Source organism: Protomyctophum bolini (assembly GCF_963924005.1).
Source record: "Protomyctophum bolini genome assembly, chromosome: 22".
Taxonomy (NCBI): Eukaryota; Metazoa; Chordata; class Actinopteri; order Myctophiformes; family Myctophidae; genus Protomyctophum; species Protomyctophum bolini.
In genome coordinates this window covers 17,176,529-17,189,435 of record NC_137883.1, presented here as the reverse complement: position 1 = coordinate 17,189,435, position 12,907 = coordinate 17,176,529, and the positions used below count along the sequence as shown (strand labels likewise).

The following is a 12,907-nucleotide window of genomic DNA, read 5'->3' as shown; positions in this document are numbered from 1 at the left end:
TGTGTATAGAGCCCATGTAGCAGGTCTACACTCATTGCCTAGAGCCATGCTGTGTGTGTGTGTGTGTATAGAGCCCATGTAGCAGGTCTACACTCTTTACTTAGAGCCATGCTGTGTGTGTGTGTGTGTGTGTGTGTGTGTGTATAGAGCCCATGTAGCAGGTCTACACTCTTTACCTAGAGCCATGCTGTGTGTGTGTGTGTGTGTGTGTGTGTGTGTGTGTGTGTGTGTGTGTGTGTGTGTGTGTGTGTGTGTGTGTGTGTGTGTGTATAGAGCCCATGTAGCAGGTCTACACTCTTTACTTAGAGCCATGCTGTGTGTGTGTGTGTGTGTGTGTGTATAGAGCCCATGTAGCAGGTCTACACTCTTTACCTAGAGCCATGCTGTCTGTGTGTGTGTGTGTGTGTATAGAGCCCATGTAGCAGGTCTACACTCTTTACCTAGAGCCATGCTGTGTGTGTGTGTGTGTGTGTGTGTGTGTGTGTGTGTGTGTGTGTGTGTGTGTGTGTGTATAGAGCCCATGTAGCAGGTCTACATTCTTTACCTAGAGCCATGCTGTGTGTGCATAGAGCCTATGTAGCAGGTCTACTTGATGTCTCCTGTTTTTTTTTGTTTAAATTATAAATTATATAATTTCTGCACATTACATCTTTGTATACATTTACCGGTACATCGTTTTTAACCTTTTATTGAAAATAAATCTTTTGTTTGTGTTCATGTCATTGAACTGCTCTGCTGACTGACATTCTGACGGACATTCTCTCCTCTCTCTCTCTCTCTCTCGTCGTCTCCAGCTATCGGTGGTGAGCACAGAAGACGACTTGTCGTGATCATCGTTGTGGGTTTCCGGGTTCCTTTTTCAACGATTTTTTGACGACCCTCTGCGCTTTACAGCGGTGCCTCCTTCTTGTTGCCAATGCCAACGGTTTGTCAGTAGCAACAGCACCCCCTACTGTTTAGACCACATGCCTTCTGAAGTGCATTACGTTGTTAGCTGTGGTGAGGGCCCAGGGAGGAAATGTTAATTAGTTAATTTGTGTGTGTGTGTGTGTGTGTGTGTGTGTGTGTGTGTGTGTGTGTGTGTGTGTGTGTGTGTGTGTAAAATATCAGTGTCAAAATCTTTTCTCACAGTGTTCAAAGAGAGGTGGAGGATTCAGATGACAATAAAAATCCTGTTAATTTATTAATTTTTAACTCTTGAGGATATACAAATGGAACCAAATGGACCCATAAGGGTCCTTGCGAGTCTATTTGGTTCCATGTGTATATTCACTGAGACACTGGGATTTTAGTGTATATAATTTATATTCTTTCCTGACATAACCTTATGGGCGTGGGGTTAACCAACTTCCTGTCCTGTGCCTCTCTCTCCTGAACAGACACTTGTGAATGTTTATGTAAATTATTATTTTTTAGGCCGTAATGTTTCGGTCCAAAAAGATGTAAAGATGGTTATTTTCTTTTTGTTTGTAATTTTCTTACAAACATTACCTCCTCAAGCGCAATCTTATGAAGCATTTTCTTTTCTTTTCTTTTTCTTATTCCATGCTCAATATGTATTATAATTATAAAGGCTCTGTAAGGATCGCCATGGTTACAACATTTGTAAACACTGTACATATGTACCCAGCAGCCCATTTTCACCAATCAGGATTCTCTCTCGATGCACTTTGATTCCAACGCGCTCTTTCTGTAAATAAGATCGTATACATTTGACTTGAAATATGAAATGTTTTGCTATGGTCGGGAATAGTACCAGGGTTAGAGTTAAGATGTATTTAAGCAAATAAATAAATGAACAAAAATAAAAATGAACTAAAAAAAATACTTGCATAACAGTGATACACAATGACAGAAAACAAAACTGAAATTTGTTAAAACTATTTTGTATGTTTGTGCCGTTGCTGTGAACTTTTCTAGCATTGTACAGTTCTGGGGGAATACTGTTTAGGAAAGCTCTGTTCATCTGTGAAGGAAAAATGGATTTGCAAATCACTCCAAAATAAAACCGACTCAACAAAGTTGTTCAGAGAAACCTGTCGTGTGTGTGTGTGTGTGTGTGTGTGTGTGTGTGTGTGTGTGTGTGTGTGTGTGTGTGTGTGTGTGTGTGTGTGTGTGTGTTCATGATCACTCATTCTATCAATTTCTCTAGGCCTCGGGTTCTCCAACCTTTTCCATGTCAAGGACCCCCAAATTGTATGTATTTATTTGGCCATGGATCCCCCCCATCTGAGAATATTTTGTGCCAGGAAACCCCATACAAGATTTGTTAAATTAATTATTTTCATTTTTGAAAATGCCTGATACACATGCTCACGTGTCAAGATGGTGGTGCTTTGGGAAAACTTTAACTTCCATTACACCTCAACAGTGCCACAGGCTTATCACCTCCATGCCACGCCCCATTGATCAAATAATCTGTTAAAAAGTAGCCCAGACCAAGTATTGACTGCATACATTAATGCAGACACATGTGAGAGACACGATGGGGTCAAACGCCTCGAGGAGAAACGTACCCAACAGAGGATGGTGCGACGCCAGGAAAGACACCATGCTGATCCAATACCACCTCAACCTCCACTTAATAGTCATCTACGGTGGCATCGTCGGCAGCAAAGATGACCACTGCCAAACTCGCCACAGCATAAGGAAGCTACGTCATCTTTGATACTGATGGACTGCCAGAAGTAAGGCGTGTGTGTGTGGTCCTGAGTGCAAGAGGTCTGTGCTGCTCAAATCACTCTGGCCTCAGCTGAACTCATGTGTGACAGTTGGTGGGGTTTGGGTGCTTCCTGGCATGCAATAAACTTGTGTAACTGTTACATATGTATATACAGTATGTATGGAGGCATGTGATTTATTTCACTACAAGCAAGTGGTAAAATGAATGGAACATGATGTCTAATTGAACACGTGCTTGTGTTCTTCAGGTATAATACAGAGAGGAACGGACAGAAGAGAAGAAGATGGCAACCCATCTATCACAGGGGATACCACTCGACATCGGAAATATACCAACTAGAGTCCTCGTCCACATAGCTTTCATTTACACCAGCAAGCATGAGCAGCGAGGCCTACACACAACCACCGCACCGTGCTGCAGATGCCGAGTGCATATCCAGCCCGGCCGCTTCTGCATGGAATAGGAAAGTCATCTCGACCAAGGTTTTGGGTACAGTGAAATGGTTTAATGTCAGCCATGGATACGGTTTCATCAACAGGAATGACACAAAAGAGGATGTTTTTGTATACCAAACGTCCATAAAGAACAAAACAAAAACACACAACACATGGAAATACCTTCGCCTTGTTGGAGAAGGAGAAACTGGAATTTGATGTGGTTGAAGGGGAGAAGGGAAAGGAGGCGGCCAATGTCACCGGCCCAGGAGGTGCTGCTGTCCAAGGGAGCAGGTACGCCACTGATAGGAATCGCTACCCCCACAGGAGGGCTCCACAAGGTTCAAGGTTCTTTATGATTTGTCTCCCGAGGAAGAAATTTGTCTTAGATTCATTTCAAAGCGGCGGAGATTGTCCAGACGGCTTCCAAAGCGATAGTGAGGCCGCTGAGAGCGCCCTGGAGGGATGCAGCAGCAACAGTGCCAGCCCCTGTGACGAGAATCAGGGCGGCCGAGATCCCCAGAGCAACAAACCAATGAGGCAGCACAGCCACAGAGGCTTCATACCAAACAAAGTCAAACAGGGTGGCGAGGCCGTCCCAAAGCAAGAGCCCCACCAGCGCCGTTCCAGCCGCAACTTGAACTCTCGCCACAGACGCCAACAGGCCAACGGAAAGCCTGACCTTGAGGCCAGGGAGACCATGGCCATGGCTACTCAGTAGTGTTGTGCGTTATAACAGGTCTGTGTGAAAAGGTTGGGGCAGAGAGGTTCAGCTTTAGCATCCAGGCACTAGGCAGTGTGTGTGCACAATTTCCCTGCCATCAAGCCAATGGTGGCGGATATTACCTGTTAACAAACGGATATTTAGGTAGGTATTTTTGTCCTACACAATGAAGGGAGCATTTACGTCGTACTGTATTAATACACCCATTAATACACCGATGGTGGAGGAAAGTGAGGGGTGCTCTTATCATTCAAATGATAAGAGCACCCCTCACTTCACCCTCACTTCACACGGGTGTGATTTATTTATCTATAGAACTTTGACTAATACTGAGCATGTTGCAACCCATAGCCCTTTCAAACCCAATTCTAAAAGAGAATCCCATCAACAATGTTTGTCTAAATGCATACAAAGAAGGTAACGCATGATGTTGAAACATTGTTTCAGGATGGCATCATAGGATCAGGAAATTCAATCTCACAAAGGAGGAGAACCGTCCAGGCTATTCAATGGTTCCAAAACAGCTTGTTGGTGAAGATGACGGATAAGAACGGTTGGGGTAAGGACCAAACCAATACATAAAAGAGGCTCAACGCCAAAAAAACAGAATGAGGACGCATTCTAAGGACTCAGTGTCCTGGAGAGTTTTGGAGCTTGACATGTAACAAAATGGCTTTATGGTGTAATTATAGTGCCTTTATCCAAGGCGCTTTACAGAGATTGTGTTACATTCACCCTTTAATACACAGATGGCGGAAGGAACCATGCAAGGCACCAACCTGCACATCGGGAGCAAGGGGTACAGCGTCTTGCTCAAGGACACTTCAACACTAACTCTGGGGAGCCCGGAATTGAACTGGGAACTGCATGGTCTACCAGCCACTCCACTCCTGAGCCACGTTTTAGCATAAGATCTACTAGCTCATAACGAGTGACATTGTATAAAATGTCCGGAACACTTGTCTGGGTGGTCCAGCAGGTAGGTGAAGTTGCTGAAGCACTCAGCACTCAGCCTCCTGCCGCGTGACGGTGAAGGCCTTTCTGAGGAAGGTTAAGTAAATTTAATACAGAAATGTCAACCGTCTGAAAGTTATGTCAGTCTATGCACTCAATACTCATACCCCCACCCACCCCTTTTCCCCTCACTGTAGGCCTATGTTTCTTTTTCCTTTTTACCTCTTATGTTTTGGGCTATATATAAATTTGTACGTCTCTCTAAATGTTATGATGAATTGAACATGGTGGACCCTATTGTAAACAAGTGTAATGCTTTATGGTGTCGCAGTTTTGTATTGAGTTGTGCTTGAAATGTACTGTAATTCTCCAAATCTGTTAATAAATACTTCAATCAATCAATGTCCGGATTTACTATAATTACATTTCATTCCATCAGTGAGAGTACAGATTTGCTGACCAATGGAATAATGGCCGGAGCATCGAGGAGGAGACTGTTTGAGCGAGACAGGGCTCATGATGCTGGACACAACGTCTCTACTGAAAAACAAACTGCTTTGGAGGAGAAGGAATCAACATAATATCAGTCATGTGCTTTTTATGCTTTTCATTGTTCAGCCACTAGATGGTGCATGTATGCTGTGTAATTCTCTTGTCCTGGCACTGGTCAAAATTAGTTAGGAACACCTGTAGCCTATACTTCAACTTCATTCTGTTGTCGAACTTCTGAAAGCCAGTTTGCAAGTTGTGCAGAGAGCAGACCTTTCTAAACAAGATTATTGCTTGCTGTAAATTGTGTAACTTTTATTTGTGCAAATGTCTATTTAGAGGTTCTCAAATTATTTCAACTCAAGGATCCCGTGTGTGTGTACTGTGTACAAAACTACAAATAGAACCATAAAGGGTCCATTTGGTTTCATTTGTACACACAGTTATGGGGTCCTTGAAATTTGAGTCCCTGGACCCCAAGTAACTGTAAAAGTCCAGAATTCTGTACTTATTGAAGTATTATATTGGCTTAAAAATGTACTTTAAGTACCAAAAGTAGAAAGTACTCATTATGCATAAAATGTATACTGTGTGTGTGCCTCAGATGTCCAGTCTCCAGTCCCAGCTTGCTGAGGTGTGAGGTGGAGAGAGGAGAAGCTGTGAGACAAACCCTGGAATATCAACTGACTGTGGAGAAGATACAAACTGATAAACTGTCTGGTAATTCTATCACTACTAAAAATAGAACTTCTTCACTTGCTTGAAATGCTGGATATTTACTGGTAGCCTATATTACCATACTGTATACAGGTGCAGTCGGGCAGGGGGTGCATACTTAGTTTAGACTAGTCATTGGTTAGACATGGGTTAAGGTTAGGTTTAGGTGTGCTGCCCCGTGGGAGGTTAGGTTTAGGGTGAGGGTTGAGATAGGTTGTAGTTGTAGGACTAATGACTGGTCTAACGTCTAAACCAAAAACTGTCTAAACTAAGTACTGCACCCGTCGGGCAGAAACCTTGTATCCATATTCTAACTTTTTGTGTTTTTTCGTAAATGATCACACTATAGCGTCACACAAAAGCTGGAAACTCGGCACGCAGCGACACGTTTTGAGCTTGCATTGCAGGTATGTTACTTTCTAATCGTGCTTTACCTCACTTATACAAATGGTTGCTGATGGATAAAAATATAGGATCCATCTTTTATAATGAAAGCAAGGACTGTATAATTTGGAAACACTGTAAATAAATACCTTCAAATAACCCAGCAGGGAGACCAATTAAATACCGTGCTGTATTTACCTTAAAAATGAGTGAGTAGCCCTTAAATGACCATCACTGTACCAAAAAAATAGAAACATACCTTAAAAAATTATTTGGAGGCAGATGAAATAAAGTTCGGACAGAGTTTAAGGTTTAACCATTATTTTTAGTAGGTATAAAGTCAATTTACATAGAGAATGTGCTACATATGGTTCAGAATATTATGGTATATACATCAATATAATATAGAATAATCAATTGTTGATTCCAAATGAATCACCGAAGCTGAACTGAACTCCGGAACTGAACTCCCCTTCACAGTATTTGTTCCAAGCTAAATACTGTAGATCACGTCAGATTTGTTGATATATAGTTCATTGGCTGGAGCACTGGTGGTCGAGCGCCCATTGGACCACCGCATAGATGATGAGGATGGCATTCATCTTCTCTGTCCCGCACATGGATGCCCATTGAAGCCTGGAGAGCACCTAGGCAGGCGTTGCCAGGCAACCTGTAGATAACTTTCCCTGCACTGAACTTTCGGCAGAGAAAGAACACTCCCTGACTCAGTGAGCAGCTTATCTCACTAGACCAAGGTCAGATACGTGTAGTAGACCTCTCATTATTGCAAGTTTGTGGCTGGAGGCAGACAACATAGAGACTGAATAAGGCGTCAACAAGATATTAAATGGGACAGATGAAAACCTATTTTGGCCATAAACATGAATGACATGACATTTAGGGCTGTATTTTGCGTGTCTTAAGTACCAGGTCTTATTACCTAACTTGAGTAAACTAAAGACCTGGAGGCGTGATCAATGCTCTTTGGCCACTCAGAATAGCCAAATGGTATTGATCACGCCTCCAGGTCTTTAGTTTACTCAAGTTAGGTAATAAGACCTGGTACTTAAGACACTCAAAATACAGCCCTAAGGATGATAAGGAGAACAACAGGCAGTACGTTAAGAGTAAAATGATGATATGAAGGATAAGGTGACAATATGAATGATCCCGCCTGGGTCAAAGTTCAGGAGAATATGGGACATGGACCACTGGACATTAGTTTGTAAACAGATAAGACATATTTATCTAACAGTTGCCAACTCCCCAAATAGACCTAATCCTACATCCTTGTTATCTATCTATGCTAGAAAGTAATATAAGCATTTTGTTTTGGTCTATTTTTAATGTAATCCCAAGTTATTGCAACATATAATTAAAAATCCCTCTCAAGTTCATTTAAAATAGTCTTGCTGAATAAAACACTGACTGGTAATTCAACAGCCTTAAAGCAGTGGACACTTATAAGGCTCTATTTTCGTCACTGCCTATACCTCTTATCCCTAAAAATGTAACTCTGCAGTGTGCTCATGCTGCATACATATGTGCTACAATATTATGGAAATCAACACTCGCAGTATTGTGGTAACAAACAAACGGAAACAATATTTGTTCATTATGCAGCAAATTACACTGGCGGAGCACCCCAGACTAGTTGATTAAGGGGAAACACTCGTTATGTCAGTGGTACACAACTGTGTGTGTGTGTGTGTGTGTTGTATGAGCAGTGCAGTGTACAGAGCTGCAGCAGACAGTCGGCTCTGGAGGACACCCGACAGCAGGACCAGCATGTACTGCAACAGCAAGTAGAGGGGAGAGTCAGACTACACACTCTGCTGCAGGTAACACACACACACACGCCTCTGCATTTTTGTGCTCATGCCTTCTCTCTCTCATCTATCACCTCCGCCCATCACCTCAGGAGGAAGTGGTGATGGGCGAATTGAAGAGGAGGTTGGAGGAGGTGATGATGAGGGAGAGAGAAGCAGAGGCCCTCAAACTACAAACCAACAGACTGAAATACCTGATGGAGAGAGAACTAGAGCTAGAGAGATTTGACCGTATAAACACCAGTAAGACGCCTTAGTATAGGCGAGGAGCGACTGAGACACTCTACCGGAATAATGTCACTTCATTATGTCAGCACTGTCATAGAAGTTTCATTTTAAATTGTCTCATAAGCATTGTGGTCCAAAAATAAATAAACTGTCTCAGCGATATTGTCTCTGTGTCGTCACAACAGTCACTTTAGTGATATTTGATAGCGTCTGTTTATAGCGAAATTTGTAATAATTCGACGGCAGTAACATTAGCGTTTTCTCTCAGTCAGTTGATTCTTAATATCCATATGAGTCAAACCACCACGATCATGGGAAGTGGATGGGAAAGTCCCTGGCAGTCAAAATTACAAAAGCGATATTTGGTGATGAATACTAAAGCATTCAAATGGGTTTATTAGACATACTCCCACTTGAAATCATACAGTACAATCTCATACTCACTAATTAATTATAATTACTTATGATGTACTAGGGTGTCTTGGTTCCAAAATGATTTTTATTTTCATGACAATATCACCATCTAGTTATTCTAGTAAGTAGTAGTAGTATATAGGTGTCACACAAACGGTGGATATACTGTATCATTTGGAAACGACTCCTGTGTTGTATTTATACACATTGGTCGCTGGACAGGTGTTCATGGTCAGGATTCCAGGTATTCCTCCCAAAGCACTCTGCAGCCATCCTGTCACACTCACAGATAAACATTCCACATTCGTCGTTTTTGCCTGAGAATGGGAAAGTAAAATCTATTAATTCAGAGTTTCTGTTATTTCAGAGATTAGAAATGTGATCAATTGTGTGTGTGTGTGTGTGTGTGTGTGTGTGTGTGTGTGTGTGTGTGTGTGTGTGTGTGTGTGTGTGCGACATGTGTGTGTGTCTCTACAGTACACCTCAGTAACAAGTGGGTATTTTGTGTGTATTTGAACAATATCACTTGAACAAAGAATCCGAACAGTTGCTCAAACAGACAGATAAACTATATTTCACAGTATGAGCCAGGCCCAATCTCTTTAAACAGTGGCTAGTTACCTTACACAACCTTTCTGGGAGGCAGTTTATCAGAGATAAGGAATTATAAATAAACTCTAGCGTGATACACTGGGGTCGACAGAGGCCATGGATTTAAAAAATAGTATGTCACTAAGGATATCTCTAGTCAGTGTCTGGCAATACTTTATTTTTCAAGAAATGTATACAGTTAAGGCCCATTTATACTTCCATTTTGTACATCTACTTTTCATAACTGAAAGTTATGAAAATAAAACGTTTTCCAAGCACAGACCTTGCCATAGGAAAAACTAAATTACAAACGGTAATATATCCATGGAACTTTAGGTTAATATTTGAAGTCAGATGGGTGAGCGCAAGCATTTTCAGAGCATGTTTATTTTAATGGTCAATGATTAATCAATTGTGTTTAAAAATCAAAACACATTTTTCAAGATTTTATAGACAAAATAGCATAACTTTTTGTTACATTATGTGTTTTTGTGTTGTAAGTATACTTACTTAGACAGCTTGGCTTCCTATCGTCGTGGTCACACCTCCAGTAGTAGTGTCCGATGTAAGGGTTGTCAAGGATGTACCAGCACTCAGGATGCTCCACAGCCTGAGTGTAACAATTGTCATGCACCTGACAGCACCTACATTTCAAACAAAGAGACAAATATATACATGTCCATCTCAATGAATTAGAATATTGTGTAAAAGTTCATTTTCCCCCCTAATATAATTCAAAAAGTGAAACTTCATATATTCTCAATTCATTGTGCATAAAGTGAAGTATTTAAAACCTTTTATTGTTTTAATCTTGATGATTATAGTGTACAGCTCATGAAAATCAAAAAATCCTATCAACAAATTAGAATATTTTATGAGGCCACTAAAACAAAACGAGAAATGTTGACCATCTGAAAAGTATATTAATGTATGCAGTCAATACTTGGTCTACTTTTGAACAAATTATTTCATCAATGTGGCGTGGCATGGAGGTGATCAGCCTGGGGCACTGTTGAGGTGTTATGGAAGCTAAATGCATTTGTATTGTTGAGTCTCATGACTCACACCTTCCTCTTGACAAGACAACCTAGATTCTCTGTGGGGTTCAGGTCAGGCCAGTTCGCTGGTCAGTTAAGCACAGTAATACCACTGTCAGTGCACCAGTTACTAGTAGTTTTGGCACTGTGGGCAGGTGCCAAATCGAGCTGGAAAGGAAATGTAGCATCTCCAAGAAGCTTCTCAACATACAACATGAAGCATGAATCATCACTGTGTTTTGTCAAGTCCAGAGTCTCAACACAACTGTTATGATATTTTACAGCCCTGTGCCTCCGTACATTGACAAGATTTATGTTGATGCTGATCTTCCTTTTCAGGCAGCACTTGGCACCTGCCCACAGAGCCAAAACTACTAGTAATTGGTGTACTGACCATGGAATTACTGTGCTTAACTGACCAGCCAACTGGCCTGACCTGAACCCCACAGAGCATCTACTAGGTTGTATTATCAAGAGGAAGGTGTGAGACATGAGACTCAATACAAATTCATTTACAGTTATCAAACAAACCTGGGCTTCCATAACACCTCATCAGTGCCCCAGGCTGATCACCTCCATGTCACGCCCCATTGATGAAATAATTTGTTAAAAAATAGCAAAACAAAAAACAAAAAAAAGGTTTTAAATACTTCACTTTATGCACAATGAATTGAGAATATATGAAAGTTTCACTTTTTGAATTATATTACGGAAGAAAATTAACTTTGACACAATATTCTAATTAATTGAGATGGACCTATGCTCTAGTCTAGTGACTAGAGCATAGGTCCATCTCAATGAATTAGAATATTGAATTGAATTAGAGTCTGGCCATGGGAGACTAAAGTCTAGTCTCCCATGGCCAGACTCTCCATAGCTACCCTACTGTCGAGAAGGCGGAGCTGTGGAGAGCACTCTTGGCAATGTGAGACAGCACAAGAACTAAATTGATACTTCGGAATCAGTTCACTGGCCAAGAACACATGATGAATTTATGGCCACAAGAACTCAATCAATGGCTAATTTATAGGACCTGGAAAAAACAGTACAATGACTATATTGTTATAAAAGTTAATAAATAAATGTGTGTGTGGTATAACAATTTATAGAAATGCATGTGGAATCAAATGTTACAGGTGCATACAGAAATGCTGGTGTAATATTTTTGTGCAGGCCTCATTCTTGAATGTGGCACTTTTTTATTTAGTTTCAAAAGAACAATTTATCTGGAGACTTTTTTTTAGAACAAGAGCTCTTTCACGGTTCAAGGTCTCTTAGAACGGAGAAAAAACATGTGTAATTCAAGGCATGTGAAGCATATTTTTTCCTGAAAATGTCCCAAGACTCAAGAGTAAAGTTGACAGTGAACATAAGATTAAAAGAATGGAAAATAGAACTTTTTGTTCATCCTACCCAGGTTTCATTATTGCTGTCCATATCTATACCTGCAGTGTCAGTCAGCCATTGTAAATACATTTAAAAATAATGTGGTTCTCTGAAAGAGCACTGACTTGTCCAGTCCGTCCACAGGGGCCCCGGAGCCTCCCTTTCCGCAGTGGCATCCATAGTCAGCATAGTCCATGACGGGCCAGCTGTCTGGCATCACACACAGCATCATGTTTCTGAACTGGACCAAGTTTCTGAACTGATCAAATGCCTGGGCTGGAACAGAACAGAACAGAACACACTCACGTTTAGATGTTTACTTATTATTTTTAACCCATTAAGACCTGAGGCAGATTCTACAAAAGCCTTTTAAATCCAACAGTTCTCTGAAAAAAGCATGTTGCTATATTAGTAGTTTTCACAATCTTTAATGTCAAGGACACCCAAAATAATATGTATTTGGCTGACATCATCAAACCCTCTACTGTATAACCATACGTTGAGAAGACTGGATCATCACCTAGATCTGCATATATGGAGCCGGCCAGCAACTCTACATCTGACCTGAAATCCTTAAATCTCCATATATGGAGCTGATCTGTTCTGACATTCCATATGTTGATCCCTCCCCACCCGTCCTTCCTGTTCTGACATTCCATATCTGACCTCATCCAACCCTGTACACTCAATATACACTCCATATATAACCAGTACATAATTCATCCATATCGCTTCTCGCCCTCAGGGCGTCTTACTGGTGGTATACTTCACTTTATTATTTCCATCGATGGACAGTAACTATATTTACTTGAATATTGTACATAAGTAAACATTTTGAGTATCTGTAATTTACTTGTGTATCTGCTTTTTTGGATTCACAGAGGGAAATCAATCACAGTATACCCTACTCTCAGCTAGGATGTAAAAGGGGAAATTTGTCATGGCGAACAAGGCTATCCATCTGTTTCACAGAAGTACGCGTTGAGTGACCCAATGATGATGAGTTTGACAAACCATGATAAACCAGACAGAGCACC

General features: G+C 41.1%; 2 protein-coding genes across 3 annotated transcripts in view; one reads left to right on the top strand and one right to left on the bottom strand.

Annotated features, from left to right (window-relative positions):
- vldlr (very low density lipoprotein receptor) overlaps positions 1-2,007 on the top strand; it is a 55,884-nt gene extending 53,877 nt beyond the window's left edge. For both annotated transcript variants that reach the window (XM_080755334.1, XM_080755333.1), the window contains one exon: positions 795-2,007. In XM_080755334.1, coding sequence (XP_080611460.1) covers positions 795-830 — 36 coding nt within the window. In that variant the 3' untranslated portion in view covers positions 831-2,007. The remainder of the gene's footprint in view (positions 1-794) is intronic.
- Positions 2,008-4,842: 2,835 nt separating this feature from the next.
- On the bottom strand, positions 4,843-12,108 carry LOC308309675 (phospholipase A2-like; the record flags this gene model as incomplete). Its single annotated transcript, XM_080755587.1, has 5 exons — positions 11,996-12,108; positions 9,958-10,091; positions 9,061-9,173; positions 8,123-8,178; positions 4,843-4,882 (listed from the first exon to the last, which is right to left on the bottom strand). The coding sequence occupies exons 1-5, from the start codon at positions 12,100-12,102 to the stop codon at positions 4,843-4,845; spliced, it is 450 nt and encodes a 149-aa protein (XP_080611713.1). The 5' UTR covers positions 12,103-12,108.
- Positions 12,109-12,907: the final 799 nt, after the last annotated feature.